This window comes from Glandiceps talaboti, chromosome 21 (assembly GCF_964340395.1).
Source record: "Glandiceps talaboti chromosome 21, keGlaTala1.1, whole genome shotgun sequence".
NCBI lineage: Eukaryota > Metazoa > Hemichordata > Enteropneusta > Spengelidae > Glandiceps > Glandiceps talaboti.
This window is the reverse complement of record NC_135569.1, coordinates 17750067-17776550: the sequence shown is the minus strand read 5'-3', so window position 1 is coordinate 17776550 and position 26484 is coordinate 17750067. Positions and strand designations below refer to the sequence as shown.

Below are 26484 nucleotides of genomic sequence, written 5' to 3'. Positions count from 1 at the left end.
AAATCGTCAGAAAGGTAACATACTATGTGAGACATATGCACATCACTTTCTTTTGTGACAGAATCAAATATGGCCGAGTGGTGGCCATATTTGTTGTTAAATTTCACATTATGCATCATAACTTTGGAAGTGTAATACGTAGTGACTTCATTCAAGTGCCTACACCCATGTTATCAAATATGAGCTTTCTTTTAAGACCCCTGACCTTTGACCTTGAAAGGCTGTGTGTGTGTGTGTGTGTGTGTGTGTGTGTGTGTGTGTGTGTGTGTGTGTGTGTGTGTGTGTGTGTGTGTGTGTGTGTGTGTGTGTGTGTGTGTGTGTGTGACCATTTTCTTAAAAATGGCTGGCTCAATTATAATGAAATTTAGTACATATAATGTTTGGGGTAATGGCTAGACCTGATTAGTTTTTGAGCTCGATCTGAATGTTAATTATGGAAATTTGCATATTAATGAAATCAACTAATTATGCAATATCTTAAGACTGCATACTTCAATTTCAATATAATTTAGTATATTAGTTAAACATAACAACATACATTTGTCCTTTAAAAATTGTTGATGTACCTTACAGCGTTAATGAATAATTTGCATAATTAATCATTTTTGGTGATTAAGATATATCATAAGAATGCATTCTTGAATTTCAATATCATTTAGTACTTATGTTAACCATAACAAAGCGAATATGTCCTGTAACATTTGTTGATATAGCTTACAGTTTTAATGAAAAATTTGCATAATGAATGATTTTAGGTAACTAGGCTGTATCTTAAAAATGCAAGCTTCAAATTTTGTATAATATGGTACATATAGCAACCATAATAATACACACCTGTGTTACGAAGTTGGGTAATAAAATTGATATAAAAATACTTTGAATTGTCTAATCTTTGAAAATTAAATATCATTTTACTGGACAATAAATTTTCTTCATCATACTTGCAAATATACAATGTACTGTACACACATTCAATGTCACATTCACAATGAAAGTTTGGCTTAAAATAAGACAATTTTGGTAAAAAAAAAATGTGTTGATTGTTTATTGACATCACAAATGAACAAAATATTTATATTACAAACATTCATGTTCCTAAAAAACTACTATATGCTGGGTATACCATCAGAATTGGCTAAAATGTTGTTTTTAGTTAAAATAAATTTGATCTAAATTAATAATGTCATACCAGCTGTGAAAATGGACTAAAAATATGTAAAGTGGCCGTCCTAGGACTTTCTAAACAGTGATTTTATGTACATAGAATTTCAGTATTTGACAGAACAATTGAAGGCTTGTTTGCTAATATTTTAATAAATTTTTTGAACAATATTTTCCAAAATTTTATTGTGATTTAAGAAAAAAGAAGAGGGAACTAGCAAATGTAAGTAAGAACATGTAAAAGAAACGCTATGAGAAATTGTTGTAAGTTGTAGAATATAACTGTTGAAAGATACATTTGCATGTTCATCTGTTGTGAATACAAATAGCATTTTGTGAAGAAAAAGAATTGAACTCAAATCTGCAGTTTAGTATTTCAAAAAGAGAGTAGGACTTGAGAATGATGTGACAATATCTGGTGATAGTTAGTTGAATATTGATATTAAGGTCTATGGTTTGTTTGAAGAAGGTCAATATGCCAAACACAGGCAATCACAAATATTTATTTTCAATCATTTTGTGAAGGAAAATTATCAGAACTCAAAAATTGTTTTCAAATCTGAAATGGAAATGTTTCTCCAAGTTATAATGTTGGTTTCTTATATAGCGCTTTCCCACTCCGTGCTCAAAGTGCTTTACAATTATTACCCCTAGGCCCTGGCTCAGATCAGAACAGCACAACGGCCCTTTAGTCTTCCTCAACTCCCCGGGGAGCATACAATCCATTGCAGCCATTTAAGCGCATAGGATTCACATTGCAACCTACATCCTACCAGGTCCCCAGTTATACAGCTGGGTTGACTGAGACACAGTCGTGGTTCAAATCTTGCCCAAGGACTTTAGCCACTCAGAAACAAACAGCAGGCAGCAACGGGGCTCGAACCTGCAACCTGTAGATTCCAAGCCGGTCACGCTAACCATTCACCCATCATGACTCCATCAAAGTTTTCACAAAATATGGTCTTTCATTATCAAAGACAAATCTTAGGTATGGTGGAATTGTCAGGGCACAGTTATCTCACAAAATATGGTCTTTCATTATCAAAGGCAAATCTTAGGTATGGTGGAATTGTCAGGGCACAGTTATCTCACAAAATATGGTCTTTCATTATCAAAGGCAAATCTTAGGTATGGTGGAATCGTCAGGGCTCAGTTATTTGGATTATTAGTACATGTACAGTCTATGTTTATCTTTTCTACAGCTTCAAAAACAAGTCAACTTTTACACTTTTTAGATCGTTACTACTTCATACAAATAGTATCACTCATTCATTTACTGATCTTATTTCAAATTTGATAGGCGCGTGGGTTGAAATATTATCTCAGAAGATTAGTTTGAATCAAATGTTTGGGTGAGTGCTTCATCCATAGTTTGTGCAATGCCTACAGTACACTGAAAAATGAAATAATATAATCAAAAGAATAAAAAAAAAATTAGTAACTATGTGAATGTGTAACCCCCCACCCCACCCCCAGATAGATAGGTAGGTTTTCAAATTCAACAGTTGTAAAATAAACTATGTGGGATAGTGTGCCTACCCTTGTATTATTTTGTCAGTAACTAATATTATGATTCAGTTCTAGTCAGTGAACAGAAAACAGTGGCCATTGTTGAAGAAAGATATAATTGTGTGGGTTTTAGAGGAAGTTGTTTGTTCAGTGTGGAAGTAGTCTTCCATTTCACACACCAACTTTATCAATACTGTATTACTCATCAGCGGTTGTACTCGGGCCAGACTACGCCACAAAGGACACACTCATAGGAGGTCAAAGGTCATCTCAACCATTCTGTGTTGTAGAATGATTGTGTAGGAGGTAGACTGAGACTACTGGAGTCAACCGTTATTTCACTGTTTTCTAATTGTGCATGGAGAGTTCCACATTTCTGTGTTTGGACATTACCTTTTTTTTTAGGTAAAAGCTTGAACTTAAGAAAGATATAATTGAAGTGAAGTGATGGTCCAATGCAGTTGTATCATTATCAATTTAGCTTACAAATGGTAAACATATGAGACACTATATGCCTCTCTTGTAATTACAGTTTGGGAAAGCATCTGTGAAGCACTTGTCAGGAGACATAAAAACATAGTAAAAGTGGCTAATTGTTTGGTGTTGTTATGATTAGAGATAGTAGTAAAATCAACATCATTTGATGATGATATGTTCTTACAGTGTTACATGACATCACAACTCACCTAAAACTTGGTCTCAATCTTTTCCACAACTTTTTCTAAAGTTTCAGCTGGCAAAATCTGGTGAAATATGCACATTTCATATATTGTGATGGTAATTTGAAAGGAAACCTAAGACAAAGCTTTTGTAGCATAGTACTAACTATAAGAAAATAATTTCTAGATTGTAGCAAACTTTTTTCATGTCAAACTTCAAATTGAATTCTCAAATGCTAATTTTGAAACAAAAGTAGTGTTGTTAACTTTCACTTCAAATTTCTGACTTTGTCGGCACAAGATTCAATTCAAATCAAATTTCTGACTTTGTCGGCACAAGATTCAATTCAAATCAAATTTCATCACTCAGTCATGAAGTGTTGTGTTGGCAGACATTTAGGTGTTGATATGAGTGCCTGCAATGATTTCTCTGTGTTTTGTGTTTATATATGATATGAATAACACTTGTAACTTGTACTTGTACAGTCGTCAGTTGCTGTAAACTGTAGAGGCTTGCCAAGTAGAGATAAGGATTATACAAGTAGTGGTACAAAACAGGAATTATTGTACAACTTGTTATTAGACAATGTAATGTTCTGTCAATGGAGCAGGCTTTCTTTTGTTTGTATAACAATATAAGGTCAGGCTAGCATTAAATTAATGTTAGTTCTATCAAAGATTGATGACTTTTCGTATTGAATCTAGGGAAAATATCCTAGCAAAGTCCAAGATCTGTGAGCACAAACAACACACACATTTCTAGTTGCCCTGGTAACGAAGTGTTTAAAACTTGACAATCTTTCATTCAAATGCATATAGCTTTTTAAAACCAGATTTAAACTGAATGCCTCCCAGGTAAGGGAATCACTAATTATGCAAATAACTCATTAAACTAAAAAAACTATGGTAACAGGCTTTTTTTGTACAAGCATGCTTTCTTAGGTTAATGTATGTGCCAAATTATATGGAATTTGAAGAGTGCATGTCAGTTTCATCCTAATTTATACTGTACTGTGTCAACCACCTTGTCAACATTTTTGAAAATTTGCCAATTAATATATGAGTATAATGATGTTAAAGGCAACTGGTAGTGTAGAAATAGTTGATAGTAGACTCATTTCCTGTATTTAAAGTCTTAACCTTATTATGGCCTTCTTTCCTCATGACAGCAACATCTGATCGTTTGCCTTCTTTCCTCATGACAGCAACATCTGATCGTTTGTATAAACATAGACGACTGAGAGAAAAACAGTAACTGGCAAATGAATTAACAACTGTGTATTATGATCTTTAAATCATAATGACAGTGTAATTTACCATCAATAAACTTAAAGGAGTATGCTAGCTCACCATCAGTAAACTTAAAGGAGTATGGCAGCTCACCATCTCTTCCTTTTGAAATAGCAAACAATCTAATTATCGAAGTTTTGGCCAACATATTTATATTTTTAGTATCATTCTATTGCTCTCAGATGATGATGACAATGCTAATTTTGTTTGCTTTGGAAGTTTCCTTGTTGTCTGAGACTGATATTGAAATGCTAAACATAGTCACTAAGTCTGAGACTCATTAAAATGTTAAACATAGTCACTAAGTCTGAGACTCATATTGAAATGTTAAACATAGTCACTAAGTCTGAGACTCATATTGAAATGTTAAACATAGTCACTAAGTCTGAGACTCATTAAAATGTGAAACATAGTCACTAAGTCTGAGACTCATATTAAAATGTTAAACATAGTCACTAAGTCTGAGACTCATTAAAATGTGAAACATAGTCACTAAGTCTGAGACTCATATTAAAATGTTAAACATAGTCACTAAGTCTGAGACTCATTAAAATGTTAAACATAGTCACTAAGTCTGAGACTCATATTGAAATGTTAAACATAGTCTCTAAGTCTAAGACTTATTGAAATGTTATACAAAGTCACGAAGTCTGGGACTCATTAAAATGTTAAACATAGTCACTAAGTCTGGGACTCATTAAAATGTTAAACATAGTCACTAAGTCAGACTCATATTGAAATGTTATGCATAGTCACTAAGTCTGGGACTGATATTGAAATGCTTGCCACATCCCTCATGACATGCAAATTGAGTCTGAATATTCTGTGATCTCTAATTAATTGCTCTAGTGATTTTGAAACCTGCTAAAAGCCTTAATGTCATCTTTCAACACTTGACCACAAATACAAGGTCTTGCATGTTTTGCAGACTCCTGTAAAAATAATGATATCAAAAATAAATAATGATATCAAAAATACAGTTGTCGCACAAACAAATTTAAGTTCAAGAGAGAAAATAACGATGAAATGTGATTTGCTTGCAATGACTGTTTTAAGTTGCTCGTTGTTTTCAATGTAAATCATTGTTTCCGATTACGATAAATTCATTTTTCTATGTCACAAGTGTTGTTTACGATTACTGTAAGTTGATATGTTTCTAAGTCACAAGTGTTGTTTGCGATTACTGTAAGTTGATATGTTTCTAAGTCACAAGTGTTGTTTGCGATTACTGTAAGTTGATATGTTTCTAAGTCACAAGTGTTGTTTGCGATTACTGTAAGTTGATATGTTTCTAAGTCACAAGTGTTGTTTGCGATTACTGTAAGTTGATATGTTTCTAAGTCACAAGTGTTGTTTGCGATTACTGTAAGTTGATATGTTTCTAAGTCACAAGTGTTGTTTGCGATTACTGTAAGTTGATATGTTTCTAAGTCACAAGTGTTGTTTGCGATTACTGTAAGTTGATATGTTTCTAAGTCACAAGTGTTGTTTGCGATTACTGTAAGTTGATATGTTTCTAAGTCACAAGTGTTGTTTGCGATTACTGTAAGTTGATATGTTTCTAAGTCACAAGTGTTGTTTACGATTACTGTAAGTTGATATGTTTCTAAGTCACAAGTGTTGTTTACGATTACTGTAAGTTGATATGTTTCTAAGTCACAAGTGTTGTTTACGATTACTGTAAGTTGATATGTTTCTAAGTCACAAGTGTTGTTTACGATTACTGTAAGTTGATATGTTTCTAAGTCACAAGTGTTGTTTGCGATTACTGTAAGTTGATATGTTTCTAAGTCACAAGTGTTGTTTGCGATTACTGTAAGTTGATATGTTTCTAAGTCACAAGTGTTGTTTGCGATTACTGTAAGTTGATATGTTTCTAAGTCACAAGTGTTGTTTGCGATTACTGTAAGTTGATATGTTTCTAAGTCACAAGTGTTGTTTACGATTATTATAAATTGATATTTTTCTACATATGTAAGTCACAAGCGTTGTTTACAATTACTATAAATTGATATGTGTCTAAGTTTCATTTCAGAGCTTTGACGTTTCTTGTAAATACAAAAATTGTTTAGATATTTGGAATTCTGTGATTGTTTAACCTGACAGCGTTTTAGACTAATTATATTCAGTCGAATTCAACCATATAGGTACCGTATAAAACGCTTTTCAGTTCTCTTTGTCAGTTGGAACAGATGCAGTCATGCTAATGTTAAGCCTGACTAAAAGACAGACTGATTGTACATGTGTATACCCATGACAAGACGAACAAAAAAACCCTTGGTGTTGTGTTCCCTATTTTGGGGATCGATGTCTGGGTCTTGTTTTGATTGTTGATCAAGCTGCCAAAGCTTGGCTTGAGCCACCAAATGTACTTAAAGTAAGGTACTTGAGAATATTGGTGTCCAGTGAAACAAGCTTATCCTGTTTTATGTCAAACTAAATCGGGATGAAACTACAACAGTTTTTACAGTGCTATAAGCAAAGACTACAGAGTACAGAGTGCAGTAGTCTAGTCATAGTATCTGTATAGAATATGTCGCTAAGTTGTAGTAACTCAGAAAGTGGTATGCTTTTAAGAAAGCCCACTTTATCAGATAAAATACACAACCTAATCTTCTTGATGTGTTATTTTGATACTTTATCCAGTAACATATGAAAGAAAGAATAGTGTTACCTGAAATAAGTGACATTTTTACAGGGTGCTTTAAGTTCATCATGTTTCTGATATGCCTGAACACAATACGATGAAATACCAGGGAGAAAAAGAAGTAGTCATTCTGCTTTCATGAATGCTTCACATTTTTTAGCTGGATGCTGACACTGTAAATCTCTGTTGGCCAAAATAGCAATATGCAAATGTGAACTAGGGATGCAGCTGAGCATTATGAATTTGTTTCATTATCTTAGTGTGTCAACAAACTAATATAAACCAACATTACTATCCTATTTGGAGTAAAATGCTGAAAGTTTGTTTTTCAAATAAATTCTCAATATAGCCCTTAGATATATATACATGTAGGTACTGTGGAACATTTTTCAACAAACAAACCATATTGCCTAGAGTTATTTCTCAGCCGTTCTTATGATCGTTGGGAATTCCTTTGTTGTGTCTTATTCTGCTCATTTCTGTCTTTGACTTCCAGCTAACTGTTTGTATAGCAAAGCAATGTATTGTTGTAAGCCAATTTGTGTGTTGAGCTGGTGTTTCTTCTGAGTCAATACATACCTACATGTATAGAACAGTGATCTTTAGTTTTCACTCCCTCAAGCAAAAAGACTCTCTTTCTTTTTTACTTGCCAGAGAAAGATTTTGTTGGAATCAACAAATTATGTTTGAATATTTGGACAGTTCTGTCACAAGTTGAAAATACAACACTACACTAGACATGTTAAGAGGTAGAATGTAGAAAATACAACACTACACTAGACATATTAAGAGGTAGAATGTAGAAAATACAACACTACACTAGACATGTTAAGAGGTAGAATGTAGAAAATACAACACTACACTAGACATATTAAGAGGTAGAATGTAGAAAATACAACACTACACTAGACATATTAAGAGGTAGAATGTAGAAAATACAACACTACACTAGACATGTTAAGAGGTAGAATGTAGAAAATACAACACTACACTAGACATGTTAAGAGGTAGAATGTAGAAAATACAACACTACACTAGACATATTAAGAGGTAGAATGTAGAAAATACAACACTACACTAGACATATTAAGAGGTAGAATGTAGAAAATACAACACTACACTAGACATGTTAAGAGGTAGAATGTAGAAAATACAACACTACACTAGACATGTTAAGAGGTAGAATGTAGAAAATACAACACTACACTAGACATGTTAAGAGGTAGAATGTAGAAAATACAACACTACACTAGACATGTTAAGAGGTAGAATGTAGAAAATACAACACTACACTAGACATATTAAGAGGTAGAATGTAGAAAATACAACACTACACTAGACATGTTAAGAGGTAGAATGTAGAAAATACAACACTACACTAGACATGTTAAGGGGTGGAATGTAGAAAATACAACACTACACTAGACATATTAAGAGTTAGAATGTAGAAAATACAACACTACATTAGACATATTAAGGGGTGGAATGTAGATGAAAAATGTTTTGTTCAAGGTAATTGTGTTTCACTTTGAAAATCAACATATTGTTGTAGTACACATTGTAAATAGGAAATATTACATTGCTAATTATTCCTAAGTTTAGTAGATTTTGAAAATTAGACTTTTGCTCACTACACAACATTTTGTCACTGTTTAAATCTTTGTATTAATATAATCTTGTTGGAATATCTTGGTCTTCGTAACAAGGACAGGGAAATTCAAGGGTTTGTGTTTAATGTTAATCATTGGGAAAATCAAAATGTACATTTTGTACTTGTGTTGTTTGATACATACATTAGTGGTCTTTGGAAAATACTTTAAATTCTGGAAAACTCAGGTAGATTTTACTTTCGCAGATTGGAAAAAGTGTAGTAGCTTGTACTGGTAAGAATCGTGAGAAGAGAGAAACGAGAGACAATATCCCAAGTTTAAAGTGCTGTTCATGATCTCTGTCGTGATTTCCTTATTTGGTATGCGAGTCATGGTCTGTGCACATCTCATTTGTAACGCAGTGCTCATTACTGTGCCCCATAACCATATATCTTCAGATGTGCAGCAGTTTCTTAATGTACCTTTGTCAACTACGTGCTGCTTGCATTTGACTAAAACTCGTTTCCCATCATTACGCTTAACATAGAGGGCAGTCATAAAACTGAACGAATAAATAGAAACTGTCAGAGCCAATATATGTTTTTACACTGACACTTGATATTATTAGTGTGGGTTGCCTGGAATTCCTTGATTACTTTCATTAGCTGTATAACTAAGTTTCCTTACATTAACTTCTTTATAGGTTAGGCTATCTCATTTAGAAAAAATACATTTCCTGAATTTGGTGTATTAGTTTAATATTGCTGAGTATACGTTGTCACGTACGTTTCTCTTGACGACAAGAGTACTCTGCTACTTTTCACATACTGTCTTACAGTCTGCAATCTGCACTCTAGTCTCTACCATGATCTATTGTCTTACAGTCTGCAATCTGCACTCTACCATGATCTATTGTCTTACAGTCTGCAATCTGCACTCTATCATGATCTATTGTCTTACAGTCTGCAATCTGCACTCTACCATGATCTATTGTCTTACAGTCTGCAATCTGCACTCTACCATGATCTCTTGTCTTACAGTCTGCAATCTGCACTCTATCATGATCTATTGTCTTACAGTCTGCAATCTGCACTCTAGTCTCTACCATGATCTCTTGTCTTACAGTCTGCAATCTGCACTCTACCATGATCTCTTGTCTTACAGTCTGCAATCTGCACTCTAGTCTCTACCATGATCTATTGTCTTACAGTGTGCAATCTGCACTCTACCATGATCTATTGTCTTACAGTCTGCAATCTGCACTCTACCATGATCTATTGTCTTACAGTCTGCAATCTGCACTCTACCATGATCTATTGTCTTACAGTCTGCAATCTGCACTCTACCATGATCTCTTGTCTTAATAATTTGTAAATTCAAATATTTGTTAAGTGCAAAAATTTGAATTGTTCATTGAAATGAAGATTGAGGTTAAAATAATCAAGAAAGGAAAGTGTTCAAATATTTGAAATTAATTTTATGTGTGATAACATTTTTTAGCACAACTGAACTGATAAGGTTCAGTAGTGCTATAGGCATGGTGTGATGTCTGTCCGTCTGTCTGTCTGTGTATAGGTGCAGTGTCTGTCCCTGTGTGTGTGTGTGTGTGTGTGTGTGTGTGTGTGTGTGTGTGTGTGTGTGTGTGTGTGTGTGTGTGTGTGTGTGTGTGTGTGTGTGTGTGTGTGTGTGTGTGTGTGTGTGTGTGTGTGTGTGTGTGTGAATGACTTAAACTTAAAAACTGCCAGACCGATTGCCTTGGTATTTGGTGGGGACATTCTGTTTGGTGTCTATACTAGATAGGAAATTGTTCGAAGCGAAATGATAGCATCACAGGTGTGTGATTTGGGTCAAAATATGTGATTTGCAAATAGCATTGCCACTCTTGATTTCATTGTAGTAAGAATTAAAAATCCTTATTACGATTTTGGTGCGCGCAAAATGAGTAACAAAGTGAGTAACATTCAAAAAATGTATGCATATATGCCTACCAACATTCACAAAATGTATGCAAATATGTCTAGCAACATGACCATGCCCATAGCAACAGCCAAAATATATACAGTTGTACTACAATGCTATTGGCGCTATTTTTCCTCAAGTTTTGAGCTGCTTGATTTAGAGTAGAAAATGTATTTGAATCTTTTGCTTGTGATAAATGCTTTGAATGCAACTATATTGTATGTTGCCTGTTTACAATAAATTCCTAATAGAGAAATATTAGTGCAGTGTGAGTTGACCGACAAGCCAGTGACAATAGTGGCAATATAGCCTAGAAATGAATTTTTGATGAAAACTAGCGAGTTTATTGTCCATCTGTTAACACATGTGAATAGCTGAGATGGCGACCAAACAGACATTGATTGTTGAAAGTTGAATATTTATGATGCTAGCGTTTGTTAGAGCAAGTCCCTTGATATGTGACCATGGAAGAGTGGTAATTTCTCTCTGTTGCAAATGTCTATACCACCCAAATTGTACCATTTTAATAATTTCCTGAGTAAGCTTTGATTTTAATGTGTTCATACTTGAGTCGTGATTCAATGGGCATAGAATATTTGAACTTATATGTAGTGTAGTTTGATAACTTAATATCTTGTTATAGCTGTCAAAATTTAGGTATAGATGGAGGACCCCACCAAATGACAAATACATGTACATATGTTTTTATTACAACAAACACTGACCTAGCCATCTTCTTTTCTAATGGGTAATGGAAGACAAATTAAAACCATACATCATGAGAAATCTCTTGTCTTCCACAAATATACATAGTCATGTCAATTTTCTAAACGGAAATAAGTTGTGACGGAACAACGGGAATGTCATAAAGCAGGCACAGCACGCATCGTTTAAAGGATATGAAAGAGGAACTCAGCTGAGAGGAAATAAAGCTAGGAAAGGGAAAGGTTTGACAATGATGGACGAGATGGTATAATAACAAAATGGAATGAGATCGACAATAACGTGGAATACAGCAGATTCACTTTGATGCATTCTTAATATATGTTTCAATTGAGCCAAAAGTAAATTTTGAAAAAATGAAATTTAAAAAAAAAGTAACTTTGAGATTCAGAATGCTCAGTTTCTTGTATTTTATGCAAGAGTCATAATGGTACATTTTAATTATGCATAACAAAGTAGATCATTTGCATGTTATTCAAATGAGATCATTTGCAATTCAGCTTGTGATAACTTAGTAGTTTTCATCATTGTAAAACTGTAATATTTGCGAATGGCTTAGGAGTTACGGGAGAGTAATGTTATAGAAGTTATACATGGGTATACAAGTATATTGGTTTGGAATGCAGTCAATATTTGGTTTTCTTTGAGTCACTCAGAAAATATTGATATCTTACACAGGCTGTGAGTGTTATGGTAAATCTCTTTCAATTCATACTCATCGTCTTACTTGAGGGCTCATATCACATCAACAAAAAACAAAAAAACTGTAATTATTTTGTCAATGACAGATGAATTGTGTTCTCTGATATTTTGTGATACAGGGTTTCTCTATTAAAGATGAAAAAAAAAGTTTATTTCTGTGCAAAAAAGAACGTCTTTAGGATTCTCAGATTTAGTATGAATAAGATTGCTTTGGTTTTGGTTGGGACATTACTTGTGGTGTCTAGTTGAGAAATTTCAAGGCAAAATGTGGGCATGTTCTTAATAGTGTGCTGATTAAGAATTGTTCATAACATGATGATCCCATCATTGTCAAAAATCTATAGTTTAAAAACTACTGTGCAGATTGGACTGATGTTTGATGGGAAGGTTCTTAGGGGTGTTTGGATTAAGAATTGGTCATGACATGAAGATGCTGTCAGAGATATGCAAATTAGGTCTAAAAATGTGTCTGGTCAAAAATCTATAATTTCAAAACTACTGAACAGATTGGGGTGAAATTTAATGGTGATGCCTATAGCCTATATCCTTAGCAACAAGACCATGGCCATAGCAACAGCCAAATGGTGGTGTTTATTGCAAAGATAGGAACAGAAATTAATTGGCAAATCAATAAACATTCAAAATATGTCACCAAGATAATAACAGGGCTGGTCAGGCAAGTGGATAAAAGATCCAAAAAGTGAATGCAAATATGCCTAGCAACATGACCTTGCTTATATCAGCAGCCACATGATAGCATATACAGTAAAGGTAACAGAACTGGATAGCCAACCTGATTAACATAAACAAAAAAGATGTACAGTCGTGCTACAACACCATTGCTCAATTTTACTTCATCAATTTTTAGCACGACTGAACCAAAGGTTCAGTAGTCACTAGTGCTATAGGCATGGCAAAGTGTCTTTCTGTCTGTCTGTCTGTCTGTCTGTGTGTGTGGATGTATGTGTATAAACAACTTAAAGTAAAAAACTGCTGGACTGATTGCTTTGATATTTGGTGGTCATGTTAATACTTCTGCTGTGTAGTTGGGAAATTGTTCAAATGAAAATGATTGCATCAGAGATGTGGGTTTTGGGTCAAAAAATGTGATTTTTGGCAGATTGGCAGATAATTTGGTGGGAACATTCTTAAATGTGAGTAAATTAAGATTTCTTCATGACATGATTATTCCCTTAGTAATATGCATATTAGGGCTAAAAATGTGTCTTTTTGGTCAAAAACCTATAATTCCAAAAGTATTGAGCAGATTGGGTTGAAATTTAACAGGGATGCATCTGTGGGTGTATAGATGAAGAAATATTAAGCATATAATGATCTCATCAGTAATATGCAAATTAGGTGTAAAAATGTGAATTTTGGTCAAAAATTTATATCTCAAAAAGTACTTGGTCAGTGAGACTGAAACTTGGTGTTATATATCTAGAAGTGTTATTCTGCAGATTTCCTCAAAATATTTTGACACAATTGGCCCTAGCAACCATAACCACGCCCTTAGCAACAATTGAATGGCAGTATATTTTGCTCAAATAACAACATCATCTGGTAGGCAAGTGAGTAAACATTCAAAAATGTATGCAAATATCCCTAGCAACCATGACCACACCCATAGCAACAACCAAACGGTAGTGTATTTCAGAAAGATAACAGGGATTAATAGACAATTGAACAAACATTGAAAAACTTATGTAAATTTGCCTATCAACAAGACCATGCACATAACAACAGCCAAATAATCATGTATATTGCAAAGATAACAGGAATTGAAAGACAAATGAATAAACATTCAAAAAATGTATGCAAATGTGCCTAGCAACAAGCCAAATGATCACAATATTGCAAAGATAAATTCAGGAATTCATACACAAGTGAAAAAAACATTAAGAAATGTGTGAAAATATATCTAGCAACATGACCACGCCCATTGCAACTACCAAACGATTGTATATATCGCAAAGATAGCAACAATGTTGGATAGTCATTCAGCAAATGAACACCTATTGTTATATGGACTAGTATGGATAAAAAATGTTAAAAACTATACAGTTGTGCTACAACGTCATTTGCAGTATTTTTCATTTTTATGTATTGATTAATGTCTTTGATATTGTTTCAAAACTATAGTGGGACTATTACCATCACAGTTGAAAAGACAATAATTCTACAAATCAGTTACAGTAGTGTAATGTGAAAGTTACACAAAACCCATCATGTACTTGTCTGCTCTGATAACACAGGCTTGTGAAAAATGGTGGAAGTTGAAGCAGGTGTGACAACAATGGAAGTACTTTGCTGACCATACAAGTAGTTGTCAAGCCTTCTCATTTAGAAGTAGACACTTAGTAAACATCATGGCTTGTATTATACATGTATATGGTGCCATAATGCACACAAATATGTCGTTTTATTCAAACCCTTCTCATTTCAGAGCGAAGAAGTCATTATACTTTGTTGAGTTTTTTAATTGATGTAAAATGTCCCCTGAAGTGATTGATACCGAGTTCAATATAGGTGTTTGTCATGGCTTAATGTTGAGAGGTTGTTTTGGGCCACATGGATTGTTTTGTAGTAGACACACATGGAAAGCTTCTCGGACAATATGGAATACAAAGAATGTCAAGGAAATCACGAAGAGGAAAATGTTGGCCAGAGTAGGATCCTAACTTTAAACTCATATCAATAGACAATTCACACTTAAAATGGAATGAAAGGATTTTATTGATGTTGACAGCAGAGAAAGACAACTTGTCAATTGCACAGTAATGTAGTTGCCAATAAAACACGGAAGTCTTTTCTGTCATCAAACTAACTTTCAACTAACTCAATTTGTCCTAAGAATTTATCCAAACAGACAAGGCATATAATGGAACTACAGTTAGGTTCATTTCTTAAGATTTTGTGTCAACACTTGCTGTCTTTTTTCACTTGGCCAAAGTACCAGAGTTGAAATGGCAGTCACTATTATGACATTGTCATCACCTGTTGTTGCTAAGACAAACTGTCAATACCAAATTTGGAGTGTTTTTCAATTAAATTGGATTGTGTTTGTAGAGGGTTAATAGTTTTAGGATACTAATAAAGGATGAAGGCCTGACTTTATAGGAAAATGGATGGGAAGGACATTGAAATAATTGGTATGTCTTATTTATGTACAATGTGCAGCTAGCTACCGTTTACATGTTAGTGTGTGTATGTAAAGTAGACAGTTTATACAGACACATGCATATACACACAGATATACTTATAACACCATGATATGCTGTGACACTGAGTTGCCTGTAACATTGTATCTGTAACACTTTGATATGTGTATGTCTGTAACACTTTGATGTCTGTAACACTGATATGCCTGTAACACTATATGTCTGTAACACTATGATGTCTGTAACACTTTGATATGCCTGTAACTCTCTTAGGTTTTTTACTGCCTGTTAACAAACACTTTGTAACAGACACATATGGAATGGTATTGTACACTTTGTAACAAATACACGTGGAATGGTATTGTACACTTTGTAACAAACACATGTGGAATGGTATTGTACAGTAGTAGGATATACATGTACAAAAGAAGACTAGAATTTATTTCAAATTTTAAGAAAGCATTTTTTTTATATTTTGTATTTTGCAAGAAATCAAAGAATTGATTGTCCAGTAAAATTACATGATTGATCAGTAAATTATTTCATTTAGATTTGACATAAAATGTTCCAACATTCACAACCTTACATTGTATGTTGTAATTTCCAGTTTTACATAGTTTAGATAAAACAGACATTATAGAGACTCATCAAATATGACAAGATGAAAGGAGAACAAAGAGAACAAAGAAAGATTATAAGCATATTATGCAAAATATAGAATATTTATTTCTAATCATATGATAATATAAAATTTCATATATTGTTCAATAATTCAAAGACTAGTGGATAAATCATAAAGTGACAGTAAAATAATACCAAATTAATTGTTTTTGTTAAGGCCAAATAAAAAAAGTTGTGTGGTTCCAGTTACCCAACCCCCACCTAGTTTTTCATGCCGACACTAACCTTTTTTTTTACATATTCGAGAAAAATAATAATAAAATTGTGAAAATCGTGAAGTCTCACAAGAAATAGTGGGTGCAGAATCTGACATCGACTTAAAAAGACAATATAAAACTGTTCTTCCAATCTGTAATGGACATACATATGATAGGAAGAAATAAACAACACAGAGACCATTTGGAAAACAATGGAAAACCTGAACTAGACGCTCGCACAGAAAAAAATATATAATAAAATAAAATAAAATATCAACCTACCCCACCTATTTTAAAATTGAATGTAATTGGAACCAAACAATTTTTTTTTACGCCTAAGGCCTCAAATGGTCTCTGTGTTGTTTAGTCATTCTTATCATATGTACAGCCATTACAGATTGGAAGAATAATTTTTGTCTTTTTAAGTTGATGTCAGTTTCAGCATCCAATATTTCTCATGAGACTTCGCAGTTTTTGTGATTTTATTATTTTTTCCTTGAATATGTTAAGAAGAAGTTGAGGGTCGGCAGTGAAAAGATAGGAACTAAAGCTAGGTGAGGTTGGGTAACTGGAACTAAAGCTAGATGAGGTTGGGTAACTGGAACTAAAGCTAGGTGAGGTTGGGTAACTGGAACTAAAGCTAGGTGAGGTTGGGTAACTGGAACTAAAGCTAGGTGAGGTTGGGTAACTGGAACTAAAGCTAGGTGAGGTTGGGTAACTGGAACTAAAGCTAGGTGAGGTTGGGTAACTGGAACTAAAGCTAGGTGAGGTTGGGTAACTGGAACTAAAGCTAGGTGAGGTCTGGTAACTGGAACTAAACAATTATTTTTTTTAGTCCTAAGTATATTTGCAGCAGTGAAAAACATTTTAACAGTAACCATTTGGGATTCGATGAATATCGATGTATATCAATGCTTAGAACGTTTATCCTGAAAAATACATCAAATGAATCTGATAATGTGATATGTGTATTGATTTACAGTTCAAACAAATCCAAGTACACAGTTTAATAGATATCTTGAAAGTTCAATATTTGACTCACAATGGATGCTGACAATTTCTGATGACACTAAATGACTTTTTGTATTGAATCATAATGATCAATGTTACATTGTTATTATCTGTCATATCCAATGAGTGAATATATTATGGTACACACTTTCTATATTAGCAACAATATTTTAAAACTAGATGAAAATAATTAACAGTTCTTATTTTTGTATAAAAAATATTTTAAATTCTGTTAAGAAAAACCAACAAAAATAATGTGATTCAAAGTATTTCAGATTATGTTTCTGTAATCAAAATAGGATTAAAATGTTGAAATCTTTTTATAATGGCCATACATGTATGTTATATAATGTCAATTCATGTTTGTGAATTAGACTCATTAAAAATATTGCCTAAAAATGTACCATAGAGCAAAGTAATTGTTATCTAGTATATTATTCTGTTCTACCCATTGTGTACTGTTGTGGCTTTATAATGGTGAAAATATATTATTCTGTTCTACCCATTGTATACTGTTGTGGCTTTATAATGGTGAAAGTATATTATTGTGTTCTACCCATTGTATACTGTTGTGGCTTTATAATGGTGAAAATATATTATTGTGTTCTACCCATTGTATACTGTTGTGGCTTTATAATGGTGAAAATATATTATTCTGTTCTACCCATTGTGTACTGTTGTGGCTTTATAATGGTGAAAATATATTATTCTGTTCTACCCATTGTGTACTGTTGTGGCTTTATAATGGTGAAAATATATTATTCTGTTCTAAAAAACGGGCATTTACATCATGATACATTTTGTATTTCTTATGTACTTTGACTAACCTGAGAGAATTATGCAAAGTTGGTGTAATTTGTTCTGCAAAAGATTAATTTCCAAAGAGCATGTTATTTTGTGATAACACCATATTTTATCAGCCAAACCTCCTCCTGTAATATATATCTTACATTATAGGTAGAGATAGTACAAAAACAAAGGAAACATACATGTACTCATCAAAAACACTTGGTTGGTGCCTATTACATGGGTCATCATTTGACTATGATGGAGGGAGGTATAATCAATTTGGTGTGAGAGATAATTCGTGCTGAGCAACGTCTGGTATTCAGTAAAGTGGATGTGTAATAGTGGTTATTGTATGGACTTTCCATATATCACCATCATAAATTATCATCTCTGTAATGCACTATGTACTTATTATTGCATTATATTTTATTATGAATCAGGAGAGGTAGATTTGTCTGCCATCTCATTTCCCGCCATTTTTTCTAATGATGTGCTAATACTTTTTATACTTTTAAAGCAAAATGTTTTGGTTAAACTTGTTTGATTTGAGATTAGATGACAGAGGCCATATTTGTTTACAAATTTTTGTTTTTTGTTTAATGTTTACTCTTTGTGTGTGTGTGTGTGTGTGTGTGTGTGTGTGTGTGTGTGTGTGTGTGTGTGTGTGTGTGTGTGTATATATTTTGATCAAAATAAACATGTAAATTTAATATTTTTTATGCAACATTTCTTTCTACCATTTGCATTTTGACCAAAAATTTTGTAAATCTTCGTCATTTTTGTTCAGATGGATTTTTTTCTATATTTCTCTATATTTTGATCAATTTGTAGTAGTTTTCATGTTAAATTTTGATGTGAAATTAGAAGTAGATAATATACATGTAGTGTATTAAAAGTATGGCCTTGGCCTCTTGGATGTCATGTACAGAATACAAGTTACAGTTACTGAAAATGGAAATAAATTGACAGTATCTGAAAATGGAAACATTTTGAAAATCTGAAAATAGATATATTTTGACAAAATCTGAAATAGAAAAATTTTGACAGAATCCGAAAATAAGAGATTTTTTGACAAATAAAGATATTTTGACAAAATTTGAAAATGGAGGAATTTTGACAAAATTTGAAAATGGAGGAATTTTGACAGAATCGTACAATAGAACCATGCTATACACATATAGGAAGGTGTTTTCAAAATGATATTTTCATATTTGAAATTGTTTATTCTGCTATAATTCCAGTTACTACTAGTAATTCACAATATTTTGTTTTCATTCTAGATTTATTTGTTAATGTGCAAAGTCTGTACACATTCCAAGTCAACTAATTGTCATTGATAAATGAGTATCAAAATGGGTTCAATTCCACTGCTTGCTTCAAATCTTTTCCCGACAGAATTGTTCCTACCTATGAAATCAGTATTGATAACACTTGTGAAAGAGAAGTTAAAATTCTGTTGACAGAGAAAGGCTTTAGAATGTCACAGGGGAGATGTTGGCCGGAAAGGTTCATTTATCCATGTTAGAATAGAATAGTTTAGTGGGAAAAGAAGAGCTTGGGAAAGAGAGGCCATTGGATTTTGTGGAAATGTCAGGAGGATAATTACATGATTGCGGAGACAAAACTGATTTTAGGATCAAATTGTGTCCTAAAGGACTCATTGGATTTTGTTCCAATGTACCAAGATGGTACAAGACTTGATTGAATCTCTCACTGGAATACACTCCTACATAGTGCATGGATTGAATCTCTCACTAGAATACACTCCTACATTGTGCATGGAAGTTAGAATTATCAAAAATTTATTTTATCAAAGGACGCTTCCTGTAACTCTTGTGAAAAGACAGGAAAATTGAATAATTCTGTCAAGGTTGTGAATCAAAACAAAACAAAGCATGTCTCCAAAAAAGCCATAGTCTGTTCTGATTGACTTGTCTATCTACATAGTAGTTAGTGTAATGAAAACAATACTTAGATGTATTACTTGGTCAGAGTGTAATGAAAACAATACTTAGATGTATTACTTGGTCAGAGTGTAATGAAAACAATACTTAGATGTATTACTTGGTCAGAGTGTAATGAAAACAATACTTAGATGTATTACTTGGTCAGAGTGTAATGAAAACAATACTTAGATGTATTACTTGGTCAGAGTGTTATGAAAACAATACTTAGATGTATTACTTGGTCAGAGTGTTAATATTTGAAATGTTTTATATGTAAGTAAAATATCAGTTTTATTTAATTACTAGGAAAGTAAATATTTTGTTTTGTTTTCTGTAACAGAATGTGAAATAGGAGAATACAAGTCATCAGCATTTGGAAATGAAAGATGCAAGCCATGTCCACTCAATAGTTACTCATCACAACGTAGAGCATCACTGTGTACTTGTCACAGTAACTACTATAGAGCCAAGTCTGAACCAGTCTCTGAACCTTGTACACGTAAGTATCTCTACAGATCACACAGTCCTACCAAATATTAATTATTATCTCAATTCTGTTACAAGTTTTTGTTTCATTTGAAATTTTTATTCTCAGACTTGCATTTGCTTGTGTTAGGAACTATTGATGTAGACATTTCTGTTATTTCTGTCATATGATCCACAGTCTGCATTAAATTTTAATTATTGATTTGTCTATCTATTGATAACATGAGCTCAATTGGGGAATTTCCCAGAAGGATAATTATGCAAATTAGTGTTGTCATTGGAGGGCATTTCATTGGTCCTTGAAAAAAGGGGATAAAAATGCAGAATTGGCTACACTTTTGAAGAAATGGGACAGAATATATAATACCTGTATAAAGATCTTTGTGGGAATTAAGGAGCAAATTAAAAAAAATTCAAGATTGGTCAATTTTTGCTGTAAAGTAGAATGATTTGTCATAATGAGTTATATATTGGGTAGATTGATTTCGGCAAATCAGTGAACAGATGAGATTTTTATTGTCTGACTGAGTCAGTGTGATTGATTGATTGATAGTAGACTGAATCTGTCCAAATGACATGGATTACATTGAATCGTCAAAACAACTTAAGAAGGCTTCACCTCCATATCTTTTTGGATTAAACCCATTTTAACATGGTTTAAATTATGTATGTGTCCAGTTGTAACCTTGCTGCTAAAAACAAACAATGACAAAGGTGTAAAAAGAAAGTTTTATGTTGTAAAGTTTTACTGTCACTACTATGGTTGAAAATGGTAGTGGCATTGCTGAAATAATGGGTAAAACGATCTCAGTGTACAGTGATGGTAGTAATAGGGGCTAAGGGAATGTGGTGTATGAAAAGAGAATTACATGTACTTCTGTTTAGGTGATAAAAGATAACAGGTTGTACAAGACTATGTACTAGTCACAGTTTTACTGATATGTAGATTAGTAATAACAGGTTGTACAAGACTATGTACTAGTCACAGTTTTACTGGTATGTAGATTAGTAATAACAGGTTGTACAAGACTATGTACTAGTCACAGTTTTACTGGTATGTAGATTAGTAAAGGACCTTGCATAACTTTACTTCAGATTCTAAATAACTGTTTATAATACTCAGTACATTACTTTATAAATAAAATGTCCGCTATTGTTATTTTGTCCCAAAATTTCTAAACAAGTTGTCTTAAAGTCAAAAACAAATCAAAGAGTACCTTGCATATTCATATTATAGGAAAAAATTCAATATTTTCTCATGTTTAATATCACTGAGTAAAAATGTTACACTGTTTGAAATTTTGAACTTGAGATTTCATAATTATTGATAATAAGATCGTGGATCAAATGTGGGTTCAACAAATTGCTATTCTTTCAATTAATATATGAAGCTATAGCTATTGTCTTTTTGTTTATTTTAGAACCTCCATCAGGTCCTACCAACTTGATAGCTACTGTTAGTGAAACATCTGTAGTGACATTGTCCTGGGAAAGTCCTTTGGAATCTGGCGGGCGTTCTGATGTGAAGTACGAGGTAGAGTGTGAAAAATGTGTGGATGATGTGTGTGACCCTTGCTCCTACAAAGTCGATTATTCTCCTGGCAAAGATAAATTATTGACAAAGTCCGTCAACATCAGTCGATTGGATTCATATACGACGTACACATTCAGAGTTTATTCTGAAAATGGAGTGTCTGAGTACTATGGTTCTGCATATAGACAGTTTGCTGTTGTCAATGCAACCACATCCCAATCAGGTGAGTTTACAAGTGTTATTGGAATGAACAATTTAGTAAGTGTTGATGAAAACACAGACTGTGTTTGCTCACAGACAAGTAACACGCAGATTGGAAACAAGCCATCTCCCATTGTCCGAACATAACCTCATGTAAACATTAATCTAATCTATTGTCATGGAAATAACTTTTTAGTCCCCGCGGACGAAGTCCGGAACGGGGACTTATGGATTGGGTTCCGTCTGTCCGTGCGTCCGTCTGTCCGTTCGTCCGTCCGTCCGTCCGTCCGCAGCTGTTTCTTGGAGATGCCTGGACCGATTTTTTTCAAACTTGGTACAGGGGCAACATACTATGGCATACACATGCATGTCAATTTGTTTATGATACAATCCAATTTGGCCACCTAGCAGCCATTTTGTTTGCAAATTTTCCCTGTCCAAAGCCATAACTCAGACCTGCTTGAACAGATCTCATTCAAAGTTGGTATTAGGACAGTGTTCTATGACATACATGTGCATATTCATTGTTGTCGTGATACAATCCAATATGGCTGCCTGGCAGCCATTTTGTTTGCGATTTTTCCATGTCCAAAGCCATAACTCAGACATGCGTGAACAGATGGTATTCAAAGTGGTATTAGCACATGTGCATACATGTGCATAAAATTATCCATTTTCATTGTGATACAATCCGATATGGCTGCCTGGCAGCCATTTTGTTGGTGCAGTTTTCATGTCCAAAGCCATAACTCAGACATGCTTGAACAGGTCCCCCCCATACCCAACCCATCCTTTATTGTTGAATGGTTTATTCCATGATGTCATCTTGAAGAGTAGGCATGTCCCATGTCCAATGAGGAGACACAACATGAGTAGGCATGTTCCATGTCCAACGAGCAGACACAATATATCTAAGTCTGTTTGTTTTAGGTTCACAAGTGTTGTTGCGTGATCAGAGTAGTGATATCAAAAACAACCATATGAGGCCAAACAACATTAACCAGGTTTGAAAATGACAACATAAACTGCCAGTTCCTTAAAACCCAATCATAGCGGGGAGTATGTCATTCTCAATGACTTGTTTACTAATGTACTTGCCATGTCATGCCATGAGGAAGACACTTACATATTCACCATTTTGCAAATATATTAATTAATATGCAAATACAAATCTTAATATGTAAATTATTCTTTGGGATGTGCAATTATACTCCTCTTTTTAGTCCCGAATGGGCAGCTCCCAGAGGGGGCTTAATAAATTGGGTGCCATCTGTTTGTCTGTCGGTCCGTCCGTCTGTCCGTTCGTTCGCTCTCCTATCTCTTGTATGCACCGATCAATTTCAACCAAACCTGGTACAAATGTTATGTGCTGGTGTAGACATATGCATGTCACTTGGTTTTGTGACTGAATCAAATATGGCCAAATGGAGGCCATATTTGTTGTATCATTTCTCTGGCATACATTAACCGATTTCAACCAAACCTTGCACAAAGGTATCATGCTATGTGGTACACATGCATGTCACTTTGTTTTGTGACAGAATCAAATATGGCCGAAGAGTGGCCATATTTGTTGTTAGATTTCACAATATGCATCATAACTTTGTATGTGTAATACTAATATGTAGTAACTCCATTCAGGTGCCTATACCCATAATATCAAATATGAGCTTCTTTTAAGACCTTGACCTTTGATCTTGACAGGCTTCAAGGTCAAGTCTTCAAGGTCAAATAGCCAAATTTTGGTTATCTTCATAGCTTTTTGATCAAATATTTGAAGTGATAATATTTTAATCATGACTTGGGTTTGACCATGTGAGGCATATGCAAGTTACCGCACTTATAAGTGACCTTGACCTATCTACCATATTTGTGATAAAAATCATATTTTGCCTGTTATCTCCAAAACTTTGATACATAACAACACCATTCAGTGTCTCCCCTTACATTATCAATAATGAGCTTTCTAATGAGACCATAACCTTTGACCTTAACAAACATTTTCAAGGTGAAGAGAGAGAGAGAGAGAGAAAGGGTTACTTTCTTGCTAATTATACTGAAAACTCAACACTATACCCTGGTACACTTGTGAAAACCCAACACTATACCCTGGTACACTTGTGAAAACCCAACACTATACCCTGGTACACTTGTGAAAACCCAACACTATACCCTGGTACACTTGTGAAAACCCAACACTATACCCAGGTACACTTGTGAAAACCCAACACTATACCCTGGTACACTTGTGAAAACCCAACACTATACCCAGGTACACTTGTGAAAACCCAACACTATACCCTGGTACACTTGTGAAAACCCAACACTATACCCTGGTACACTTGTGAAAACCCAACACTATACCCAGGTACACTTGTGAAAACTCAACACTATACCCTGGTACACTTGTGAAAACCCAACACTATACCCTGGTACACTTGTGAAAACCCAACACTATACCCTGCTACACTTGTGAAAACCCAACACTATACCCTGCTACACTTGTGAAAACCCAACACTATACCCTGGTACACTTGTGAAAACCCAACACTATACCCTGGTACACTTGTGAAAACCCAACACTATACCCAGGTACACTTGTGAAAACCCAACACTATACCCTGGTACACTTGTGAAAACCCAACACTATACCCAGGTACACTTGTGAAAACCCAACACTATACCCAGGTACACTTGTGAAAACCCAACACTATACCCTGGTACACTTGTGAAAACCCAACACTATACCCTGGTACACTTGTGAAAACCCAACACTATACCCTGGTACACTTGTGAAAACCCAACACTATACCCTGCTACACTTGTGAAAACCCAACACTATACCCTGGTACACTTGTGAAAACCCAACACTATACCCAGGTACACTTGTGAAAACCCAACACTATACCCTGGTGCACTTGTGAAAACCCAACACTATACCCTGGTGCACTTGTGAAAACCCAACACTATACCCTGGTACACTTGTGAAAACCCAACACTATACCCTGGTGCACTTGTGAAAACCCAACACTATACCCTGGTACACTTGTGAAAACCCAACACTATACCCTGGTACACTTGTGAAAACCCAACACTATACCCTGGTACACTTGTGAAAACCCAACACTATACCCTGGTACACTTGTGAAAACCCAACACTATACCCAGGTACACTTGTGAAAACCCAACACTATACCCAGGTACACTTGTGAAAACCCAACACTATACCCTGGTACACTTGTGAAAACCCAACACTATACCCTGGTACACTTGTGAAAACCCAACACTATACCCAGGTACTCAATATGCTAATCATCTTACACAATACAACACACAAGTTGGGGTCTATGTCTTTGATTGAAGGCTTGTTATTTATTTCAATAAATCTAGTGTGCAATACTATTAATGATAGAATAAAAGGAAGATGACATAGAAAAGGAATTATAAATTTCATGTTTTATCCATGTATGTGTAAATGAAGGAGAACTATTAGTCTATACAATTATTGTCAGTTTGTATTTCAAATAGTGTTTTCCATGTACACTTGAAGAGAAACCCAATATTCTTGAGGGACTGGAAATGTAATTCTGTTGTAACAGACAGTACTACAACACAATGTAGCATTACTGTTTACGATATGGAACAAAATATAAAGGCTAGAATTAAAAAGGTGTGTGGGTCTAAGCAACAGTAAATCCTTGCTGTCAGCAGTCTCAATGAACAAAGAAAGAATGCAAACACATGAACTATGGCATCAGTAAGCATTAATAGCATTGAGGTTTTAGATGGCTACAGCTGATTTCATTCTTTCTTTTTTACCTTTGTCATGGTATATATATAATTGGATTGGCAAGTATTAAGCAAGATATTGGTCCCCACTGGTATAGCTGCAAAACTTAATTGCAGGCTTAAATTTATTCCATCGACAAAATTTGTTGTTTGCTTTCTTTTCTAAATCATTTTCTGCAGCTTTGTAAGTCTCACAGGTTTTGTTCTTTCGCTGAAAATTATATTCCCATAAAATCTTGTGATTTGATTTGATCTTTAAAATATAATACATTTGGTCTTTGAATTTGCATACCTGTGCATATAAAATAATGTTTGTATGTTCAGTATTTTTTCAAAAGAAGACACTGTCAATGCATATAAACATCACCTTTTCTAGTATTTTCATTGAAATTTATGATATATTTTAGATACACACAAAGAAGAAGTTTCCTATTTTGGACTCTTTGGTTA

The 26484-nt window shown here is 34.1% G+C and overlaps 1 protein-coding gene across 1 annotated transcript in view; it reads left to right on the top strand.

Moving 5' to 3' along the window:
- Window positions 1-26484, top strand: part of LOC144451530 (ephrin type-B receptor 1-B-like) — a 222943-nt gene that overhangs the window by 37262 nt on the left and 159197 nt on the right. Inside the window, exons 4-5 of the mRNA XM_078142405.1 lie at window positions 20365-20523; window positions 21932-22267. Of these exons, the coding sequence (XP_077998531.1) occupies window positions 20365-20523; window positions 21932-22267 (495 nt within the window). The remainder of the gene's footprint in view (window positions 1-20364; window positions 20524-21931; window positions 22268-26484) is intronic.